This window comes from Neovison vison, chromosome 8 (genome assembly GCF_020171115.1).
Source record: "Neovison vison isolate M4711 chromosome 8, ASM_NN_V1, whole genome shotgun sequence".
In the NCBI taxonomy this organism is placed as follows: Eukaryota; Metazoa; Chordata; class Mammalia; order Carnivora; family Mustelidae; genus Neogale; species Neogale vison.
The window spans coordinates 29205719-29229792 of NC_058098.1; the positions used below are offsets into that span (position 1 = coordinate 29205719).

General features: G+C 39.0%; 1 protein-coding gene across 3 annotated transcripts in view; it reads left to right on the plus strand.

Moving 5' to 3' along the window:
- The window catches only part of PTPRA (protein tyrosine phosphatase receptor type A), a 151858-nt gene that overhangs the window by 63345 nt on the left and 64439 nt on the right, over positions 1-24074 (plus strand). For all 3 annotated transcript variants that reach the window (XM_044263342.1, XM_044263340.1, XM_044263341.1), the window contains exons 2-3: positions 20994-21072; positions 22519-22860. In XM_044263342.1, coding sequence (XP_044119277.1) covers positions 21000-21072; positions 22519-22860 — 415 coding nt within the window. In that variant the 5' untranslated portion in view covers positions 20994-20999. The remainder of the gene's footprint in view (positions 1-20993; positions 21073-22518; positions 22861-24074) is intronic.

The following is a 24074-nucleotide window of genomic DNA, read 5'->3' on the forward strand; positions in this document are numbered from 1 at the left end:
CCCCCAAAAACCTATCTAATTTTTAAAAGATTTTATTTATTTATTTAGAGAGAGAATGCACATAAGTGGGGGAACAGGAGGAAAGGGAAAGTGAGAATCTCAAGGAGACTGTGCGAGGAGCATGGAGCCCAATACAGGGTTGGATCTCACAACCCTTAGATTGACCTGAGCCAAAATCAAGAGTTGGACTACGGAGCCACCCAGGTGCTCCTGTATCCTATCTAATTTTTATGATTCTGTTTCTTATTGCCAAGGCTAGGACCTCTCATAAATATTTTTAAAAGATTGATTTATTTATTTTAGAGAGACAGAGAAGGCATGAGCGGGAGGGGCAGAGGGAAAAGGAGAGAGAATCTCAAGCAGACTCCACGCTGAGCATGGAGCCCAAGGTGGAGCTCAATGTCAGGACTCTGAGATCATGACCTGAGCCAAAACCAAGAGTCAGATGCTTAAATGACTGTGCCACACAGTTGCCCTTCTCATAAGTTACTGAATAGTAGAAATGATAAGGGTCATCTTGTCTTATTCCTGATTTTAAAGAGAAGGGTTTCAGTGTTAACCTACTGAAGATTATAGCTGCACTGTGTTAGGGTTGTTGTTGTAAAACAGGAACTGTTTATCAGGTGAAGGAAGTCTTCTATTCCTAATTCAGATGGGTTTTTAAATATCATGAATTCATGTGTTTTTTTATCCAGTATTTCCTCTACATCAGTTGAAATGATTATGTGATCTTCTTTAATACAGATTTTATATCCCCACATATTTCTAGACTTTGGATAAACTTAGATTGATTGTGGTTTGTCTTTTTCATATACCAGATTCGGTTTGTTAGTGTTTTGTTTAAGATTTTTGAATCTATGTTATTGAATGGAAAAGGGACTATACTTTCTTTTCTTGTAATGTTTTTAATTTTAGTGCCAAGTTTCACTTACTTCTCAGGACGAAATGGAGATTATTCCCTCTTTTTCTTATATATCATCTTGACATGTGTTTTCCTTGTGAGGAAAATTTTAACTTTTGATTCAGCTTCTTTAACAGTTATAAGAATATTCAGGTTTTTTGTTGCTAAGCTAATTTTAAGTTCTGTTTTTCTAGAGGTTTTTTCATTTAAGTTTTGAAAATTACTTGCCTAGAGTTGTTGATAATAGTCTTAATTTTCATCTGCCATATTTGTAGTTATTCCCACTTCTTATTCATAATATTAAATTGTGCCTTCTCTTTTTATCTACTTCGTTAATTTCTCAAAGAACCATCCTTTGGTTGGTTTAAAATTGTTATTGTATATCTTCTGTAGTATTGATTATTCCTATAATTTTAAACAGCTTTATTATTGACATACATTTAGCTGTATACACATTTAAAGTATAAAATTTATTAAGAATTTATCAAGACAGAGTGAACATGTTCATCATCCCCCAAATTTTTCTTGTGCTGCTTTGTCATCCCTTCCTTTTGCTGTTGCCTACTCCTCTGTCCCTAAGCAACTACTGATCTATTTTCTGTCGCTCTAAATTAGTTTGTATTTTCTAGGGTTTTATATAAATGAAATAAGACATTATTGTATTAACTGTGTTTTTGATGCTTTGACATGTGGGGCCTTGCTTACCCTAGAGAGACTGCCCCTTTTAGGGTTAGCCAATTTCTAGAGATCATAAACAACTCACTTGCTTGTATGCCTTTCATGTGCAAGCCAGCCACTTCAGAGCCCATACCCCAACCACCTCCTTTATAAGACTTTCACATTCTAGGTCACTGTCTGCCCAGTTCACCCCCAGGCCAGGTTCCAGGAAATTGGGGATAGCCTCTAAACCCCAGAGTTTATTCAGATTAGCTAATCCTAACCTTTTTGCTTTGCCTCTGCCTGTTTCTTCCTGCAGAAACCACAATAGCGGAATAACCATTCTTACTCATATGTTTTCTCCCCCTGCCTTCTAACCAACTCTGGTGGTTCATGTGGCCCCTGTATGGCCTGGCATGCTACCTCCTCTTGGGAATTGTGAATAACAAACTGTCTTTTCAGTGGCAATCATCTGATTTGTTGGTCTTGTCATAATTGAATAATAATAATAAAACCTGTGTTTTAAAACAAGTATGTACTCTCTTTTGTTTCTTAGCATGATTATTTTGAGATTCATCCATATTGTGTGTATCAGTAGTTCATTTGTTTTTATTGCTGAGTAATATACTATGGATATAACAAAATTTATCTTTTGATATATTGATGGACTTTGGGGTTGTTTCCAGTTTTTACCTATTACAAATCTTTTATGAACATACATAAACTTTTGTATGAACATACATTTCTCTTGGATTAACACCCGAAAGTGGAACGGGCGGATTGTATGGCAGGTTTGTGTTTAACTTTTTAAGAAACTGACAAATGATTTTTCAAATGGATTATACCATTTTACATTCCCATGAGCAATGTGAGGGTTGTGATTTCTTCCTATTCTTGACAATACTTTTTTTTTTCCAATTTATTTATTTTCAGAAAAACATTATTCATTATTTTTTCACCACACCCAGTGCTCCATGCAAGCCGTGCCCTCTATAATACCCACCACCTGGTACCCCAACCTCCCACCCCCCGGCCACTTCAAACCCCTCAGACTGTTTTTCAGAGTCCATAGTCTCTCATGGTTCACCTCCCCTTCCAATTTACCCAAATTCCCTACTCCTCTCTAACACCCCTTGTCCTCCATGCTATTTGTTATGCTCCACAAATAAGTGAAACTATATGATAATTGACTCTCTCTGCTTGACTTATTTCACTCAGCATAATCTCTTCCAGTCCCGTCCATGTTGCTACAAAAGTTGGGTATTTGTCCTTTCTGATGGAGGCATAATACTCCATAGTGTATATGGACCACATCTTCCTTATCCATTCCTCCGTTGAAGGGCATCTTGGTTCTTTCCATAGTTTGGCGACTGTGGCCATTGCTTTGACAATACTTTTTATTATCATTCTTTTAATTCTAGCCACTAAATTTAGTATGGTATTTTGCATTTTATTTTGCATTTCCATAATGATTAATGATTTATAACATATTTCATGTGCTTGTTTGCCTTACATATATCTTCTTTGGTGAAAATGTTCAGGTTTTTTTCCTGTTATTTTATGGGTTGCTTTTCTTATTGTTGTCCATATAATATAAAATTTACATTTTAACCATTTTTAAGTGTATAGTACAGCATTACATTTCTTCACATAATTGGGCAACCATTATCAATCTCTATCTCTAAAACTTTTTATCCTGGGGCGCCTGGGTGGCTCAGTGGCCATCTCTGCCTTCGGCTCAGGTCATGATCTCCGTGTCCTGGGATCGAGCCCCACATTAGGCTCTCTGCTCAGCAGGGAGCCTGCTTCCTCTCTCTCTTTCTCTGCCTGCCTCTTTGCCTACTTGTGATCTCTGTCAAATAAATAAATAAAATCTTTAAAAATAAAAAACAACTTTTTATCCTGCTGAACTGAAAGCATATACCTATTGAACAACGATTCGCATTCTCCCCCACTCCACTTCTACTTTCTGTCTGTATGAATTTCAGTGTTCTTACTAGAAATGAAATCACATGATATTTGTCCTTTTGCAACTGTCTTGATTCATATGCTGCCATAAACATTGGTGTACCCAATATCTGTATGAGTTCCCACTTTTTCAGGTCTCCTGAATATATACTCAGATGTAGAATTGCTCTATCGTATGCCAATTTCGTATTTTTTTGAGTAATCACCTTACTGTTCCACAGTGACTGCACCATTTTACTTTTCCACCGACAGTGCATTCCAGTTTCTCTACATCCTTGTCAACACTTGTTATTTTCCCCTTTTTGTCTTTCTCTCTCTTTTCTCTTTTAAGTAATAGCCATTCTGGTGGGCATGGAAGTGGTGTCTCCATATGGTTTTGATTTGCATTTCCCTAAGGATTAGTGATTTGAGCTTCTTTTTTTTTTCTTTTTAAAATATTTTATTTCTTTATTTGACAGAGATCATAAGTACGCAGATAGGCAGAGGGAGAGGAGAAAGCAGGCTCCCTGCTGAGCAGAGATTTCCCCATGCAGGACTTGATGCCAGGACCCTGGGATCATGATCTGAGCCGAAGGCAGAGGCTTTAACCCACTGAGCCACCCAGGCACTCCTGATTTGAGCTTCTTTATGCTTATTGGCCATTTGTCTTTCCTGGAGAAATGTCTGTTCGTGTCCTTTGCCCTTTTTAAAATCAAGTTGGCTTTTTTGGTTGTTGAATTGTAGGAGTTCTTTATATATTGTGATTTTCAATTCCTTATCAGGTGATTTGCACACATTTTCTCCCATCTCTTGGTTTCCTTTTTATTCTGTTGATAGTGACCTTTGATGCACAGATGTTTTTAATTTTGATAAAGTCCAACTTACCTATTTCTGTTTTTTTTGTTTGTTTGTTTTGTTAAACTGTCTTCTAGCACCATATTTTAAAAAGCGTTGCCAAATCCAGTGCCATGAAGCCTTCTGCCCCCCAAGTTTTCTTCTAAGTGTCTCACAGTGTTAGCCATTATGTTTAGGTCTTTGATCCATTGTTCAAAGGTTAGGTGTTAGGTAAGGAACCAACTTTATTCTTTTGCGTGGATACGCTATCCAGTTTTCCCAGCACCCTTTATTGAAAAGGTTGTCCTTCCTCTGTTTTTGTACCCTTGTCAAAAATATTTAGGTGTATTTGTGTGTACTTGTTTCTGGTTTTGTTTTATTTCATAGATCTCTATATTTATCCCTTTGCTAATACCACACTGCCTTTTTTTTTTTTAATTTTATTTACTTATTTGACAGAGAGAGAGCACAAGTAGGCAGAGAGGCAGGCAGAGAGAAAGAGGGGAGAAAGTAGGCTCTCTGCCAAACAGAGAGCCCCATGTGGGACTCGATCCCAGGACCCTGAGATCATGACCTGAGCCAAAGGCAGAGGCTTAACCCACTGAGCCACCCAGGTGCCCCCACACGTCTTAACTATGGTATCTATATATTAAGTTTTAACATTGGATAAATGGATTTCTCCCATTTTATTTTTCCTTTTCAGAATTGCCCCTTGTTTTTGTTTCTTATTTTATGCATATAACTGTACTATACTTTGGTTTCATATATCCAATAATTTATTCCAGGGTGTGCTTAAAAAGAGCAAATACTTTTCCACATTCGTCTTTGTCTTCGTTAATCTGCAGTGTAAATTTATACCAAACTAGTTTGTTTATTGAAGTAATCTGATTGACTTCCTTGCCTCCAGGCTCATCTCTCCCCAATCCCCAAACTTAATCTCACCTTAGGTATAACTTAATCTGTTTTATAGCTTTGGTGGTCCTGAATTTCGTCAGTGGATGTGAGCATCTCTTTAGGGTTTCAGATTTTTGCTAATCTTTGCAGGTGGTGATCTTCTTTCCTTTGTTTTGGACCTCTCTACCACATTGTCTTTATAGTAATGAAAGTTGATTTCTGGTGTACTAGGCCTTCTTCAGAAGCCTTCAGCAGGTTTTCAGGCTCTTTTCTCTCCTGGCAAGTATTCAGTGCGCTGTTCCTACCCCACCCTCTCTTGATGGCATATATCAGTTTTCTACTCATATACACCCACCTACTCCTGCCTCCTGTGCTTGTCAGATGTCTCTAGCCTGGCTCTCTCATTGCTGCTTTTGTCACTTTTACAGCTGTCTTCTTCCTTTCTTTGGCTTATTGCCTGACTTCCATGGCAGCTGCTCTCTCATTGCTTGTCTGCCATTCTGCCCCTTCTCCCACCCTCATATCCTGCACCCCTGCCCCACTTAGGTACGTCATGTGCATTCTCCATGTTCAGAACTAAGCTTATCACTTTCCCATGGCATGGCATGTCCCCAAAGTGCTTATAGCATTATGGTTCACCTAAGTCAGACACCTGGGCCCTCTTTACCTTTGCCATCCCATTGTTAAGTCTTCAGTTCTACCCCTGTGAAAGGGTCCCTGGATCCAATTCAATGTGTGTGTGTGTTGTGTGTGTGTGTGTGTGTGTGTGTGTGTAGGCTCTGCCACACCAACAAACAATTTTTGGATACCAGCAGTGTGTTCAAGAATTCAACTAAATTCTGACACTGTCTACTCGGAGATAGAATCAGGTTTCTCAGGTAAAGGACTCAGTCTCATCCTCACTCTGGTTCAGATGACCTGCTACAAATTGTTGGTTCCATTGACCCCCTCCAACTCAGGATGCTAGTCCCAAATTCAAGTTGTTACCTCTACTTCTGACCAACTGGCTGTAAATTAAAGGTTCTCAGGACTATCTCCTTGGGTTTGAGTAATTTGCCATAATAGCTCACAGTACTCAGGAAAGCCTGTTTACTCACTAGATAATTGATCTATTACAAAAGATACAATAAGATAACAAATCAACAGCCAGATGAAGAGATACATTGGCAGAAGAACGTCTGTCCTTGTGGCAAAGGAGCTTCTGTCCTTATGGAACTTGGAGTTGGCACAGTGGCAAATGGAAATGTTCTAGTTTCCACGTGTGGAAGCTCTCTGAACCCCCTTCTTTTTTGTTTTTTTTATAGAAACTTCATTATATGGGCACAGTGAATTAATTCATGGGTCATTGGTGATTGATTCAACCTGTAGCCACTCTTCCCAAGAAATTAGGGTGGGACTGAAAGTTCCAACTTTCTATTCATTGTTGGTCCCCCTCACAACCAGTCTTCATTCGTAGGTGCTTTCCAAAAGTCACCTTCGTTAATACAAACCCCATTATGGTGGAAAGGCTTTATTATGAATTGTAAAACATAAATTTCATCTTTATGGCTCTGAACATTTTTAGGAACTGAGGGCAAGAAACAAAATAAAACAATTATGCTCCTTTTTATTACCTCTCAGGACATTTTAAGGGTTTGGGAGGTGTGAGCTCCCAACTGTGAATGAAGATCAAATATATCTGAGAAATGTATTTTGTTCATTTGAATGACCAAATATATATATTTCTTTTTTTTTTTTAAAGATTTTATTTATTTACCTGACAGAGATCACAAGCAGGCAGAGAGGCAGGCAGAGAGGGAGAGAGAGAGGGAAGCAGGCTCCTTACTGAGCAGAGAGCCCGACGCGGGACTCGATCCCAGGACCCTGAGATCATGACCCGAGCTGAAGGTAGCGGCCCAACCCACTGAGCCACCCAGGCGCCCCTCTTTTTTTTTTTTTTTTTTAATTGAAGTATATTTGACACACAGTGTTACATTAGTTTCATGTATACAACACTGTGATTCACCAAGTCTATACATTTGTATATATTTCTTATAAATGTGTCATGCCCTGTAAATCCTCTTATCAGTCTCTAGATATTCCTGCCCTGCCTGGAGCTCCTTGTGGTTTATTGGCTAGATTACTCCTGAAGGCTTCAGTCAGTGGCCCTCCAAACCTCAAACCCCACCAGTTAGTTAATCCTCCACCCTGCTGTCATTGTTTCTGAAATCCAGATTGTTCTAGTCATTCTCTTTGTGCTAAAGCCTTTGGGGTTCCTTTGTATGTTCAATACAAGATCAAAACTTTTTTATTGTGGGAGTACGTGATTGGCTCAGTCAGTTGAGCAGGCAGCTCTTGGTTTCGGATGGATTGTGATCTCAGGGCTGGGATCGAGCCCTAAGTTGGGCTCTGTGCTTGGCCTGGAGTTGGCTTCAGATCTTCTTCCTTTGCCCCCTACCATACTTGTACAACTGCATACACACACACACGTGTGCGCGCGCACACGCCCGCACACACACAGTCTATCTCTTTCTCTCAAATAAAATAAATCTTTAAAAACTTTTTATTGTGACCTGTCAGCCCCTCTGGGATCTGATCATTGCTTCTGGTCACCTCACCACCTGCAGTACCTCCACATATCCTCACATGACTCCAGTCTTTCATGTCTGTCTTTTTCACATTCATTTAATGTATACTTATTGAGATCCTGCTTGATGCCCTTACCCAGCTCTTTTCCATTCCTGAAACCAGATAGGCTTGTTTAAGCCTCCCAGGTCCTTTTACTTGAAAGACTGTTTCTGACCATTTTCTTTTTTTTTAAATTTTTTAAAAATTTATTATTTATTTGACAGAGAGAGATCACAAGCAGGCAGAGAGGCAGGCAGAGAGAGAGAGAGGAGGAAGCAGGCTCCCTGCTGAGCAGAGAGCCCGATGCGGGACTCGATCCCAGGACCCTGAGATCATGACCTGAGCCGAAGGCAGCGGCTTAACTCACTGAGCCACCCAGGTGCCCTGTTTCTGACCATTTTCTTAGTTCACTTCGCTATCCTTCCAAGTTCAGCTCAAGTGTTACCCGCCCCTGAAAATTCCTTATCTGGTCTGCAGGTTTACCTCTCACCTTGATCAGCTAACATTATTTATGGCAGATAATAATTCAGAGCTTGAACAAATTGTTTATATGTGCCTAGGGAACTACTGGATGACCGTGTCCATATCTAATCTGTCTGGTGATATTCCCAACATTAATTGAAGTGTGAAGGCAAGGACATGAGCTTTGACTTGTAATCCTAATAGCCACTCGTTAGGTATGTGGCCTTAAGGAAGTTCCTTAACCTCTACGATCTTTAGACTCTTCATCTATAAAATGGAAAAATGATACCTAACTCCTTAGGTGGTTGTGAGGATTAAATGCATTAAAGTATATAGAATGCCTCATATTAGTGCCAAGCACCTAGTGGCAACCAAGGATTATAGTTGCAAAAATAGTTTTTGTTCTTAATAATAAATAATATAATGTTGATTGAGTGAATAGGTAGCTGAAGGAATTAAATCCTCCTCCTGGGGGCCTTTTTCTTAAATCAGAGAACCTGAACAGCCCTAGGAGAAGACCTGGGCAGAGCTTAACACTCCTAGCTGCTACTTCTTAGTGTCTCCCAAACCTCGGAGACATCCTCAGTAAGGCTGAAAGTGGAATACATATCTTCTCCCTGAGAGTTTCATCTCTGTGAAAGAGGTGAGTTTACTTAAATCAAGACTAGTACTTGAATAGTCATATATATTAAATATCTGAAAATCAGTGATTAATGTGAGCACATTTAAAATATTCACTGCCCCTTTGCTTAGAAATCTATAAAATGGGAATAATAATCAATTAGTTTTAGGTGGCATTAGGAAGATTTATCTGTTTCTACATTAGCCTTTGTGCTTTTTTTTTTTTTTTTTTAAGATTTAGTTGCTTATTTTTGTTGGGGGCAGAGGGAGAGAGAGTCTTTTTTTTTTTTTTAAGATTTTATTTATTTATTTGACAGAGAGAGATCACAGCAGGCAGAGAGGCAGGCAGAGAGAGGGGAAGGGAAGCAGGCCCCCCGCTGAGCAGAGAGCCCGACGCGGGACCCGATCCCAGGACCCTGAGACCAGGACCCGAGCCGAAGGCAGCGGCCCAACCCACTGAGCCACCCAGGCGCCCCGGGAGAGAGAGTCTTAAGCAGATTCCTCACTAAGCATGGAGCTCAGTGCAGGGCTGGGGGCTCAAACTCATGACCTCAAGATCAAGACCTGAGCCAAAACCAAGAGTCAGTCATCTAATGAACTGTGCCACCCTGGCACCCCTAGTCTTTATACTTTTAAAAGATCAAGTTTGATAAGATTTGTGAAGAGAAGTCAGGTAGTCCTGGATTTGAATTCAACTTACACAATTTAATAGCTGTGTGATCATCTTTCAATTTCTTTATTTGCAAAATGGGAGTTAAGAGTATGTAACTTGTAGAGTTGCTATGAGATTTAATTTAATAGGTGAAATACCAGATATTGAGATAATTTGTACCTGACACTTGATCACATTTTATCAGCTCTATTGTATTGAATGCTTAACTTGGAATAGATACTCTCTTAATGGAAATTATCACAGCCAAAGTCCACACTCTGGGCAATGTGAAGATTTGCTGACCTTTCCTTTGCTGTGGGGCTTCACAATACTGATTCCTTGAAACATTCTTTCTTTACCAAATGGATTCAGCATTATACTTACTAGCAAGAGGGCTGAGAAAAATACATTCCAGAGCACCTTCATCATTCCTATTCCTAGATCATCAGAAGTCATAATATTAAGAGTTGGTCTTCTTATTCCTTATAACTAGCTATATCAGGATTGGAGTTGGCTGTATAGATCAGAAAATAAAACAGATTTTTTTCTTTCTCATATATATGAAATGTAAAAATAAGCAGGACTGGTATGGCAGTTAGTGTCATCATAGAACTCAATTTCTTTCTAGTTCTCTATTCTGCTATCCTTAGGTCACTTCAGGGTCCATAATGGCTGCTGGGGTTCCAATGATCACATCTAAATTCCAGATTACAGGAGGGAGGATGGGGGACCATGATAGGGGGTACTCCTTCCTTCCCTTTAAAACCACCTTCCTAGGGGAGCATGGGCGGTTCAGTTGGTTAAGAAACTGCCTTCGGCTCAGGTCATGATCCCAGGTTCCTGGAGTCAAGGCTCCTTGCTTGGTAGGGAGCCTGCTTCTCCCTCTGCCCCTGCGTGCTGCTCCACCTGCTTTGCCAAATAAATAAAATAAAAATAAAAAAAAGTTTTAAAACCACCTTCCTAGAAGTCTCATCATACCCTTTAGCTTATAACTCCTTGGCCAGGATTTAGTCAGTTGTCCACAACTAACTTGGGAAAGGGTGTGTCCCCTCCCCCCAGCTCCTCCCCGCCAAGTATTAGCCCCCAGTTTTCTTCCTTCCTCCTCTTAGGAGAGGATGGCATGTCTCTCGGGACCTCTCAGGGCCCAGTGACAGGGAGTGTATGTTTGGGCAAGGAGTGTTTCTCTTTGGCCTGAAGCCAAGGGAAGCTTTTCTCTAGCAGATACTCAGTATGCCTGTAATGGTGAAAGTTGTATATTTGGAATAATTTACTCCTGGAATGCATGTAAGGATCTATAATAGATTGGTTATAAAGTTAACATCCAAGAATTCTGTAGTTCAAGAGAAACCCCCAAACCCCCAAAGGTCCACAGCACAATAAGTTGCAGTAACACAAGTATCAGCATCATAGTGTTGGGGAGGGTTAAGTGAGAGGAGGCATATAGAGTGCTCAGTGCAGGTGGGCAAGTGTGAGTGATTTAACAACTAGTGGGCACTGCCCACCATCCATGCTGCCTCCACCACTGAGTGCAGAGCTTCCACATGTATCCATAGAGTGTCTCAGATCTATGCTGAATTCAAATTTTAAGAACATTTAGGAAATGCTCTTAGAACCTCAGAATCAGGAAAAGAACAGTTAACAGTTTTTCAGAACTTCATTTGTCATATATCCTAGGGCTTGTAAGTATTGTTAGTGGCATTTGGTTTTCCTCTGTTGTTTGAATGTTAAACTTTCCTGACTTAGCACACTAATGTATGTTCAGCGGAACCAATTTTTTTAAACTAAGAAATGCTTTTGTAATGAAATAAGAATTGTGTATTGGCTCTTTTTCTGGGTGTGGTAGAGTAGGAGAGAAAACACAATGTGTGTGCCATTGTGTCTGATAAATCGGGGAACTGCCCAGACTTCATGACTCATCTCCCAAAACCTCCCTCCTCAGTTATTCTCTAACTCACAGTTAACCAGAGGATTATGATTCACAAGTGCTTTTTGAAAAATGAACAATGTTAAATTTTAGTTTCTTCCATTATTTTGGCTTTCCTGAAATATGTAATTCTGTCTTTACTCAGACCAGTCTTGCCTAATCAAAAATGATATATGGAGACAGAGGAAGAAATCATATACAGTTAGTTGTTACTTAACAAAAGCAAGCAGAAGGTCTGGTTAAAATAATTTTGATTATATAGACATGATGAAACACTCTGTAGCCACAGAAAAGTATCTAGATATATTGATATGAAAGATGTTCAGGATTTATTATTTAAGTAAAAATGTAAGCTGTAGGTAGTAAGTATATTATGATCCTTTTTTTTAATGTATAGTTATATTCTGCTATTGCATAGAAAATTTCTAAAAGGATGTAGAAGAAAGTATTAAGTGATTACTTTTGGGAAATGGACTGGCAGGAGGTGATTGAGACATGTGTTTTGCTATATATCCCTCTGTATTTCTTTTAATGAGCATAGTTTATTATTATTTTTTTAGTAGTTTATGAAAGGGAAGTGGACCAGGGTCCTTCCTATATAACAAAAGCATTGTTTTAATAAACAACAGTAATTCATTTCATCTAGAAGATATTCGAATAGGGTCTGAGGATCTAATGTAAAACATGGTGACTGTAGTTAATAACACTGTATTGTATAATTTAAATATGTTAAGAGAGTAGGATTTAAACATTTTCACTAAAAAAAAAGGTAGGAGATGATGAATGTGTTAATTAACTAAATGGGGGGGATCCTTTCACATTGTGTATGTATATCAAATCCCCATGATGTACACTTTAAATATCTTATAATTTGTAAGTCAGATGTACCTCATAGCTGAAATTAAAAAGATTCCATTCACAGTGACAGCATAATATAAAATAATCGAGAATTAATGCAGGAAGACATGAATAGGACAAAAAATACAGTAAATATAGTTAACACTTTGAAGAATATTTAAAAAAATAAGTGGAGAAATACTGTCCTAGGATTATAAAATTCAAAACCACAATATGCCAGTTCTCCCTGAACTTTTATCTGCCTTATGAAGTTTTTAAAATATGGAGAAAAATTGAGAATTTTATATCCATCTCCACTACCTAGACTGTATAATTAACATTTTATTCTACTTGTTTTATCATGTATCTGTCCACTGTCTCTGTGTTCATCCATCATTCATACTGTTTTTAATGTATTTCAGAGTAAATTGCTTATATCAGTATACTTCTTCCCAAATACTTTAGCATCTATGATACTCATTTATGGGTAGAATTGTTTTCAGAAGTGAAATTTATATGCAAATACACAAATGCATTTCCTTGTCCAAATACAGAATATTACTGTTGTCCAGGAAGGTACCCTCATGTTCCTTTCTGGTAAATCTTCCATCTCTTTCCCAGGCAAGCATTGTTCTGATTTTTTTTCCCACCACAGATTAGTTTCTTAATTGTTTAAAAAAAATTTTTTTTTTTTTTAAATTTTGGGGGTGCCTGGGTGACCCAGTTGGTTAAGCATCTGACTCTTGATTTCAGCTCAGGTCATGATTTCAGGGTCGTGAGATTGAGCCTTGTCCGTCTCAGGGTGGAATCTGCTTGAGATTCTCTCTCCCTTTTCCTTTACCACCCCCCACCCACGTGCTTGCTCAGCCACTCTCACTCACTCACTATAAATAAATAAATACAGTCTTTTTAAAAATAAAATAAGTTTTTTAAGTAACCTCTCTGCCTTATGTGGGATTTGAACTCATAACCCTGAGATTAGGAGTAGAGTATATCCACTGTAGAGTAGATTTGCTTGTTTTAAGACTTCATGTGTGTGGAATCATACGTTATATAATCTTCTGTGTAAGGCTTTTTTCACTCAGTATGATATTTTTTAGATTCATGTTGTATATATCAGTAATTCTTTCATTTCATTGTTAGTGTTCCATTGTGAGAAAATACCATTGTTTATATATATATCTCTTATTGATGGCTACCTGGGTTGTTTTCAGTTTTTTGTTATTATGGGCATTTTTGTGCTAGTCTTTTTGTGGACATGTGTTTTTATTTCTCTTGAGTAAATAAATATATAGGAGTAGAAATCCTGGGTCATGAAGCAGGTATATATTTAGTTTTACAAGAAGCTGTTAGACTAATTTTTAAAATGAAATAAAAATATCACAAGTAGTAGCTCATCCTAAAAATCATTCTGTGAAAGGCAAAACCGTTTCTACTTTAGAATTTGTATACATGGTTTCTGGCATTGTGCAGACTACAGCTGGCAGTGCTGGTTTCCTTCTGACATTTGATAGTACATATTTCCTTTGGATTCAAACTATTTAACCATTCATCTGTATCTGTATTCATCTAAGGCTAGATCTTTATCATAGAACCAACTTTTAAGATCAATTCAGAGAGAGGTGTGGGGAAGAGATGAAATTTCGGAGCTTATGGGGTGTCAGTAAATCAGATGTGACAGGGAGCTTGAGGGATTTAACAACAAAGAGTGGTGTGTATGTGTGGGAGAGAGAGGAAGGTGGGGCAGGGAAGGGAGAGAAATACCAGTGGCTCCCCTGCCCCATGAATTTTAATTTAATTTTTTGAAAAGGTTTTTTAAAGATGGTTCAAAATCAGAAGGTGTCTTGTGTGCTGAAATGAAATGATCTCCAAAGAGCCTCCTCTTCTGTTTAACAGGCCTCATAGTATTCCATTTTATGAGTATGCCATCATTTATTTAATCACATTCCCCTCTGCTGTTGGTAAACATTCAGGTTATTTCCAGTGTTTTTCTATTGCAAACAGTGCTGCATTGAATAACCTTGTACATAATGGCACTTTAAAAGTATAGGTTTATCTGTAAAATTCTCAAATAGAATTGTGTCAAAGGGTTTGTGTTTGTGTAATTCTGCTAAATATTTACAGATCATATGAGAGTACCTGTTTACTCAGTCTTGCCGATGCATTGTTATTCAAGTTTTTTATTTGCTTGATAGGTGAAAACTGATACCACAATATAGCTTTAATTTGGATTTCTCTAATCATGAGTGAGGTTAAGCAGTTTTTTTTTATATTTAAGAGAAGCATTTGCTTTTCTGTTGCATTGTCAGTTTCATATCTTTTTGCCCACTTTTCTTTTGGATTGTTGATTCCTTTTTTATTAATCTGTAGGAGTCCTAAGGCATTTGTGAATGAGTTAGAAATATTTTTGAATAGCTTATTCTTTAAAAATATAGAAGTAGTTAGTTGTTTTAGTGGAATGGTGGAAAAAGAAGCCAGATTGCCATGGAGACAACTCTTTCGAGAAAATTGGCTGCAGAGTAGAGTAGAGAGAATGCTAGCTGAAGGACTGATACAGAGTCAAAGGAGTTCTTTTCTTTTAGAAATTCTTGTGTTTTTTTTTTTAAAAGATTTTATTTATTTATTTGACAGAGAGAGATCACAAGCAGGCAGAGAGGCAGGCAGAGAGAGAGAGAGGAGGAAGCAGGCTCCCCCGCTGAGCGGAGAGCCCGACGCGGGACTCCATCCCAGGACCCTGAGATCACGACCTGAGCCGAAAGCAGCGGCTTAACCCACTGAGCCACCCAGGCGCCCAGAAATTCTTGTGTTTTTAAAAAAAAAGAAAGAAAGAAAGAAAGAAAGAAATTCTTGTGTTTAGAGGCACCTGGGTGGCTCAGTCATTAAGCAGCTGCTTTCGGTTCAGGTCATGATCCCAGGGTCCTGCATTGGGCTTCCTGCTCAGCAGGGAGCCTGCTTCTTCCTCTCCCACTCCCCCTGCTTGTCTTCCCTATCTCGCTGTGTCTCTCTCTGTCAAATAAATAAATAAAACCTCAAAAAAAAAATTCTTGTATTTAAATGCTGTCATTAAGAGAGAAGTTAAAGCTAGGAGATGGTAGTAGGGGATCTACAGGACAAAGTTCCTGATGTACTGAGATTCTTGAGAGTAATTGCAGAGAAGGAAGAAATTTGTAAATATGTTGACTGGGAGTTATGGGTGTCATGCACTCCAATGGCTTCTATTTTCTCTGAAGTGAAGGCAAGGCCAACAGCCGGGGGTGTGAGAGGAGGTGGTTGGAGAGGAGAGGAGGCTCTTTGAAATCACTGCTATGGAGAATTGGAGAAAGCTGAGTAAGGAAATACAGAAAGATTGCAGAAGTTGTTTGGACTTCTATCAAGGCAGAAGGATTATTGGCCTTATCGGTTGTTTGATTTTCATAAGCAGCATTTGGCAGTTCCAAGTATAAGGCTGATGGTTGGATTAGTTCAGGATTGGACTGTTTTTGTTTTTCCCCATGTAGGTAGAATAGAATGGTGTTGCAAAGGAATTAGGGTGTAAGCTTATTCTTGGAATTGACACCAAGTTTTCTTAGTTGGGTAAAGAAGGAAATAAGACAGAGTTATTGGATAAAAAATTAGAGTTTCAACAGACTAGAAGCCTAGGTGAGATCTAAGAACAGGTATAGTACACATAAAAGAGAACTGCAAGGATGGGCGTCTGGTTGGAGAGTGGGAAGGTACAATTCAGTATGAGTTTTTCCTGGTGATGACAGAACTGGGGTGAGCCATTGTCATGGGTGGCCCAAGTGGAGTAGAAAGAAGTATGAGGATTTTAGGATTGAGGAAGTCAGGGAATTCATAGGTTGGTCCAGATGTGAATTGTGGTGGCTATCCTCTGTGAGGATGTTGAACTGTCTTCGCGGAAAATATTCAGACTTGGGAATGGGAAGAAAACTGTGAGCCACATTGCAGTGTCTTCACGGTGAGTGATGAATGCCTTCAAGAACAGGGACTGTTAGAGAAGGCTCTAGGAAGAAAAGTTTGCATATGAGATCCTTGAAAAGTGGGGAAACCTTAGTTTTCCTTCTAGATTTGCAGCTCCGGCATACTTGGAATGGAAGATTTGGAGACTGGAAGAGGAAGGAAGGAAGTATAGATATGGATGCACTTTAATGTGGGAGGCAGGAAGTCACAGGAATTTGCCTGAGGGTCTTTATATTTGGGCAGAGTGAGGCCTTGACTACCAGGTTCCTGGTTGTGGTCTGTGGACACACCTTGTTAGTGACATGGATCTTTTTACGTTGACATACCTCTCATTCCCCAGTTTACTCGTATAAATCCTCTCCAACTTGCAGTTCACTGTACACTCGTTTTTTTTTCCCTTGCAGCCTCTCAGGTGAAGTATGTCTTTCTTCTGCAGTTTCATTTTCGTTTTGATTTGTATAATCATGCTCTGTAGTGAAACCTGTTTTCTTCTTAACTTAATTTTATTGATTATAAAAATACTCTGCTCCATTTTTAAAATTGAGAGAATAAAGTACAATGTAAAAAAGAAAATATAAGTATAAAATGCTGTGCTGAATGTTTATAGATTTTTCCTTCTAGTTTTACGTTCATGCATATACATTCATACACATATGTGAATTTAGTTGAGATCATACGGTATGTTCAGTTTTGATCTTTTTTTTTCTTTTCTTTTCTTTTTTTTTAAAGCTTAAAAAATGAAGGGCTTGGGCTGCCTGGGTGGCTCAGTGGGTTAAAGCCTCTGCCTTCAGCTCAGGTCATGATCCCAGGGTTCTGGGATCAAGCCCCACATCGGGCTCTCTGATCAGCGGGGAGTCTGCTTCCCTTCCTCTCTCTCTGCCTGCCTCTCTGCTTACTTGTGATCTCTGTCTGTCAAATAAATAAATAAAATCTTTTTTAAAAAAATGAAGGGCTTGTTCCATTTCCTTAAATTCTTTGAAGATAGCATTTTGAATAGTAGCAGTATATCATCTTGAATAGCAGCATAGCACTTACTTCAACTTTTTCCTGTTTTCCCTGCTGCTGGCTATTTGGATTGTTTCTGCTTAATGAATATCTCTATCATTTTAGTCTGAGTTTCAGATTATTTACATCTACTTCAGAATAGAACCTTGGAAATGGGTCACAAAACAATATGGACATGTTTAAGATTCTTGTATAATCTTTCTGGGAAGGAATTTGTTATTACAGGCTAATGGCCATTCCCACCAGTATTTGGTTCCTTTTCATGAGACTCTTGCCAGCATTGAATATTTCATTTGATGGATCTTTTCTGATCTGAAAGGCAAAAATGTTCTCTCGTCATTTTATTCCTTTGATTAATAGGGATGGTCAACACTTTTTCATGTATTTTCTTAGCCGTTTATTCTTCTGTTCTGTAAATACCTGTTGAGGTTCTTCAGATTTTCCAAATTGAGGTCTTAATGTTTTCCATATTTATAGGACTTCTGGTTTTAATCATTTGTCTTATTTGTGACAATTTTCTAGTTTATTTCCTTTCTTTAAAACATAGGCTTTAGGGGCCCCCAGGTGGCTCAGTTGGTTGAACGGCTGCCTTCCACTCCGGTCATGGTCCTGGAGTCCTGGGATCAAGTCCCACATCAGGCTTCCTGGTTGGCGGGAAGTCAGCTTCTCCCTCTGACCCTGCCCCCTCTCGTGCTCTCTCTCTGTCTCTCTCTTTCAAATAAATAAAGTCTTTAAAAAACCCATAGTCTTTATTTTTTTTAGAGCAGTTTTATGTTCATGGTAAAATTTGGCAGAAATTTGAGTTCCCAAATACTCCCTGCCCCTACACAGTCACAGCCTCCCACACTTGTCACCTTGTACCTCAGTGGTACACTTAATAATGCAGATGCATCTGCATTGACACGTCATTGTCATCCAAAGTCTTGTTTACACTAGGGTTCACTTTTGGTGTTGTACATTCTATGGGTTTGGACAAATAATGACACGTATTTATCATTGTATTACCATTAAAGAATAGTTTTACTGCCCTTAAAAATCCTCTGCCTGTTCATTCGCTCCCATCTTTCTAGCCCCATAATCACTGATCTTTTTACTGTCTCCAGGAGTTTGCCTTTTTAAGAACATTGTTCGTTGGAATCATGCAGTATATAGCTTTTCCAAATTGCTTTCTTTCATCTACTAATAATCACTTAAAGTTTATGTCTCTTCATGGCTTGATAACTCATATCCCTTAAGTGCTACATAATGTTTCATTGTCTGGATGTAGTACAGTTTCTTTATCCATTCACTTACTGAAGGGTGTCTTGGTTGTTTCCAAGTTTTGGCAATTAAGAATAAAGTTGCTGTAAACACCGATTTGAAGATATCTGTGTAGACATAGTTTTTAACTTTCTTGGGTAAATAGCAAGTGCACAATTGCTAGGTCATATGGAGAATGTTTAGTTATGTAGGAAACCACTAAACTGTCTTCCAGAGTAGTTGTAACACTTTGCATTCCCACCAGCAGTGTATGAGAGTTCCCGTGGCTCCACATGCTCATCAGTATTTGGTGGTGTCAGTGTTTTGGATTTTGGCCATTCTGATAGATGTGTTGTGGTGTCTTGTTGTTTTAATTTGTAATTCCTTAATGACACATGTTGAATATCATTCCATGTGCTTATTTGCAATCTCTATATCTTCTTCACTGAAGTATCTGTTAAGGTCTTTGGCCTTTTATTTTAATTGGTTTGTTTTCTTAATTGTTGATTTTTAAGAGTTCCTTGTAAATTTTGAGTAACAGTCCTTTATCAGATGTGCCTTTTGCAGTATTTTCTTCCAGACTGTGGCTTGTCTTCTTGTTCTGTAACATTGTTTTTTGCATAGTGGAAGTTTTTAATTTGAATGAAGTCCAGCTTATTAATTATTTCTTTAATGGATTGTGTCTTTGGTGTTATACCTAAAAAGTCATCACCATACCAGTTCATTTGATTTTCTCCTGTGTTATCTTCTAGGTGCTTTATAGAGTTTACATTAAGGTCTGTGATACATTATAACAAATTTTTGTGAAAATATAAGGTCTGTGTCCAGATTTTTTTGTGTACACATATGCCCAGTTGTTCTAGCACCATTTATTCAAAAGACTGTCTTTGTTCCATTGTATTGCCATTGCTCCTTTGTCAAAAACTAGTTGATTGTATTTATGTGGGTCTGTATCTGGGCTCTGTGTTCCATTATATTGATCTATTTTTCTTTTACCAATACCAGTCAGTCTGGATTACTGTTGCTTTATGATAAGTCTTGAAGTTAGGTAGCGTTAATCCTCCAGCTTTGTTTTTCTGTGTTTAGTTGACTATTCTCAGTCTTTTGCCTCTTACGATCTTTAGAATCAGTCTATCAAAATCCAAAAAATAACTTGCATTTTGATTGAGATTGCATCCAGTGTATAGACCAAGTTGGGAAGAACTGACATCTTGACAGTATTGAGTCTCCATGAACATTATTGAGTCTATCCATGAACATTGTTTATGATTGATTTCTTTTACATTTAGTAGCATTTATTTTTTTCTATAGTCAGATACGCCATTTTTACCTTTGTGATTTCTTAAATCAGAAAATCTTTCCTCATCCTGAGCTCACATAAATATTAATTTATTTCCTTGTAAAATGTGTTTTTAATCCTTCTACCCTTCTGGATTTTATTTTTGCTTTGTGAAATGAGGTGATGGTCTGACAGTGTCCCACCAAACACATAGTTATTTTTCCTCAGACCATTTCCTATCAAGAATGTATATGCATACAAATAATCAGCTTTCCAGTTTGTTTTCTAACCCTTTTGGAGGGAATTGCATGCTTTCCCTATTTTAGATTATAGTCAGGTGGGAAAAATAGTAAGGTCATCAAATCTTACATGGTTACCCCTTGGGAAGGCCACCTACTGAGCCCATTTCCCTACTAGGCATGGTTGCTGGTACCAGAGGCAAACTCCTAGGTTGTGTATGAGCCACCTGCATTCCTCCCACCCTTTTTCAGAGATTCTAATGTATCCCTTGGAGAGGCATGTCCTGCTTCCCTCGGAGAGTCACTACCATATTTGGTTACCATCAGGGTGTGAGTCTTTTGAAGATGGGATGTTTGAGTGTATTGCTCCCCAGTTCTTCCCCTAGTACCTAGCTCACTACAAGACACAAAAATCTGAATGGACAAATGAACCACTATTATCAGTAGGAATGAGCCACGACTCTGATGTTGTTTGAAATGAAATAAAGGTTGGGAACAGCTCTATGAGGTCTGTTTCAAAGAGCATTACATCGCAGTCACCCTACCTTCTCCATACTTCCCATGCTGAAGTTGCTAAAGCTGCACATGGTGAACACAAGAGGAGCTTTTCACAGGACCACTCCCTAGCTCTCACTCCCAGAGATGCAGTCTGGCATAGAGATTTTTAAAAGTTCTTTGGGTGATTCTAAAGTATAGCCAAAGTTGAGGGTAATGCTTTAAAAAGTGTGTTCTTACTAAGTTTTATTTGTATTGATATAAAAAATCAATTAGGTAGTTGGATTTGGGGGCATGCTTATCAGACTCCCAGAAGATAATTGGTCTGTATGTACATTTTATTGCTGGGAAGATTTTACCCAAAATACTCCTTTGGTGAGTATTTTAGACATAGTTACAGTAATATAGGACCTTGTCTAATATGGCTGTCTCCTTTCTAGGTCAGCATGGATTCCTGGTTCATTCTTGTTCTGCTTGGCAGTAGTCTTACACGTGTATGTGCCAACAATGCAACCACAGGTAAATTGTCATTTGATAAGGCTAGTGTTCTGAATAGAATTTTGCTTTCACATTTAATGACCTAAAATTGGAGACCTGGGTAGTATTCAAGAAAGAAGAAATATTTAAGATTTACTTAAAACTGATGGTATAAAATAAATGTCTTTGGAAATCTCTGAGTCCTGTTGAATGATCAGCATTGCTCTGTATACAATATACTACTTTAAATAAATAGATTCTATGTTTATCCCTGAAAAGTTAAAGAAAACAAACAAAACTGTTGCTACTTAGGACTCCTCTATCTTGGGGCACCTGGGTGGCTCAGTGGGTTAAGCTGCTGCCTTCGGCTCAGGTCATGATCTCAGGGTCCTGGGATCGAGTCCCGCATTTGGCTCTCTGCTCAGCAGGGAGCCTGCTTCCTCCTCTCTCTCTCTCTCTCTCTGCCTGCCTCTCTGCCTACTTGTGATCTCTCTCTGTCAAATAAATAAATAAAATCTTTTTTTTTTTTTAAAGATTTTATTTATTTATTTGAGAGAGAGAGACAGTGAGAGAGAGCATGAGCGAGGAGAAGGTCAGAGAGCGAAGCAGACTCCCCATGGAGCTGGGAGCCTGATGTGGGACTCGATCCCGGGACTCCAGGATCACGCCCTGAGCCGAAGGCAGTCGTCCAACCAACTGAGCCACCCAGGCGTCCCTAAATAAATAAAATCTTAAAAAAAGATTGATATTGATTGTGAGAATATAAGTTGGTTCTGAGAATATAAGTAATGAATCCACTTTTCTTCTTACGTGAAACAGTAGTCCTTTGGAGGTGGTAGAAAAGGTCCAGTGTTAGATAAAAGAGAGAGTGTGTGTGTGGTCTTTTGTTGGTCTCAGGTGTTTGATTGTTTATTTTTTTAACTTATTTATTTGAGAGAGAGAGAGAGAGAGAGCAAGTGAGGGGCGGGGACGGCAAAGGGAGAGAGAGTTTCAGACAGACTCCCCACTAAGGGTAGAGCCCAACACGGAGTTGATGCTAGGACCTTGAGATCATGACCTGAGCTGAAATCAAGAGTCGACCACTTATCCATCTGAGCCACCTAGGCGCCCTGTTTAAGAGTTTATTAATGCTTGCTGCCTTGTGTCTCATAATTTTTGAGCTATCACATTCTTTTTTCTTTTCTTTTAAGATTTTATTTATTTATTTGACAGAGAGAGGCACACAGAGGCAAGAGAGGGAACACAAGCAGGGGGAGTGGGAGAGGGAGAAGCAGACTCCCCACTTAGCAAGGAGCCGACGTGGGGCTCAGCCCCAGGAGCCTGGGATCCTGACCTGAGCCAGAGGCAGACAGACACCTAACAACTGAACCACCCAGGCGCCCCTGTTTGAGAGTTTATTAATGCTTGCTGCTTTGTGCCTCATAACTTTTGAGTTATCACATTCTTCATAGGGTGTTTTGTTTCTTTCTTTCTTTTTCTTGTTTATAGTTTTACCTTCAGTAGGCGTTACAAGATCTATGAAAACATCAACAGCAGAATTAGTCAAAGAAGAGACCAAAGCTTCAAATTCTACTTCTTCAGTAACTTCTTTCTCGGTGGCACCAACATTCAGCCCCAATCTAACTCTGGGACCCACCTATATAACCACTGTCAATTCTTCAGACTCTGACAATGGGACCACAAGAACAGCAAGTACCGATTCTGTAGTCACTACACTTTCACCAAATGGAACATGGCTTCCAGAGAACCAGTTCACAGATGCCAGCATGGAACCTTGGGAGGGGAATTCCAGCACTGTGGCCACCACCCCGGAAACTTTTCCTCCTTCAGGTACTAGGGATGGTTTCTGTTTTGGGTTTTGTTTTTGTTTTTGTTTTTGTTTTCTTTTTCTCTTTGAGGTTACTTACTGTTTTATTACTTTGTGTCTTCTAGCCACAAAATTTCTTGAAATAATTAAAATTGCAAACTTATGAAACTTAGATAATAAATTCTCAGGAATATCTGTTTAACATAGACTTAAGAAGAAAGAAGAAACACTCTAGAGGAGCGTTTATGCTTTGCCTGGCATTCTGGTTAGACTGGGGAGGCTTGAGTGTTAAAGGTAGAAGAAGTTTGAAAATATAAGAGAAAGGGGAGGTAATTGATGATGCAGGAGACTAAAGATGAAAGGCTGCAGAAGCTGAGTAATAGGATTAACCTTGAAATGAAAGGACCCATGGAGACCATGGGAAGGAGAATGGGTTTCGATGTCTATAACAGTTAGGGAGCGGGAACCCTGTGGCTAAGGGTGGAGTTAGAGGAGCTCAGGGAAATAGTTAAGTTGCAGTGCCAGCTTGTTGAGGCCTCAGCCCAGCCCACTTCTTTCCTTCAGTCCATCAGTGGTTGAATGGGAAGTAGCACCAAAGATAGAATCAACCCTAGGTCAGAGACCAGGTGGGGTGGAGCAAATTTCTGACTCCTTGGAGCCTCAGGGTCCTGGTCTGTAAAAGAGAAGGGGACCCTTAGAGGGCTTCTTTGAAGAGTAGAGGAAATTTTTCCCTGACAGCTGTCTGTCATTCCTTTTCTAGCAAAAGTCACTGTTCCATCTTCTGTGGTCTCATCTCCTTGGCTCATATTTCTTCCCTGTTAGATGGCGAGGGCCCCTAGATTGGAATCACATCTTGCTCATGGGGATACTTCAGAAAGTACTTGCTGAATTGAATCTCATTTTGTTACTACAGATGATCTCTTTTAGCTGAGCTATACAACCCAGGCCCTGCATCTGCCTGCTTTAATCCCATATTTTTCCACTATAAATGGTAGACAGTCTACTGAGACACACTACTTGAGTTTGAATTCCACCCTGACTGTGTGACCACAGGCAAGTTTATTTAACCTCTGTACCTCAGTTTCTTCATCTGTAAAATAAGGGTGAGTGATAGTAATAATACTTACCTCATAGAGGAACTATCAGAATGAAATGGATTGATAGAGGTAAAGCATTTACAGTGCCCACCTTCACATGGCAAGCACTATTTTTAAGTGGTGGTTGTTGTGCTGAGAGT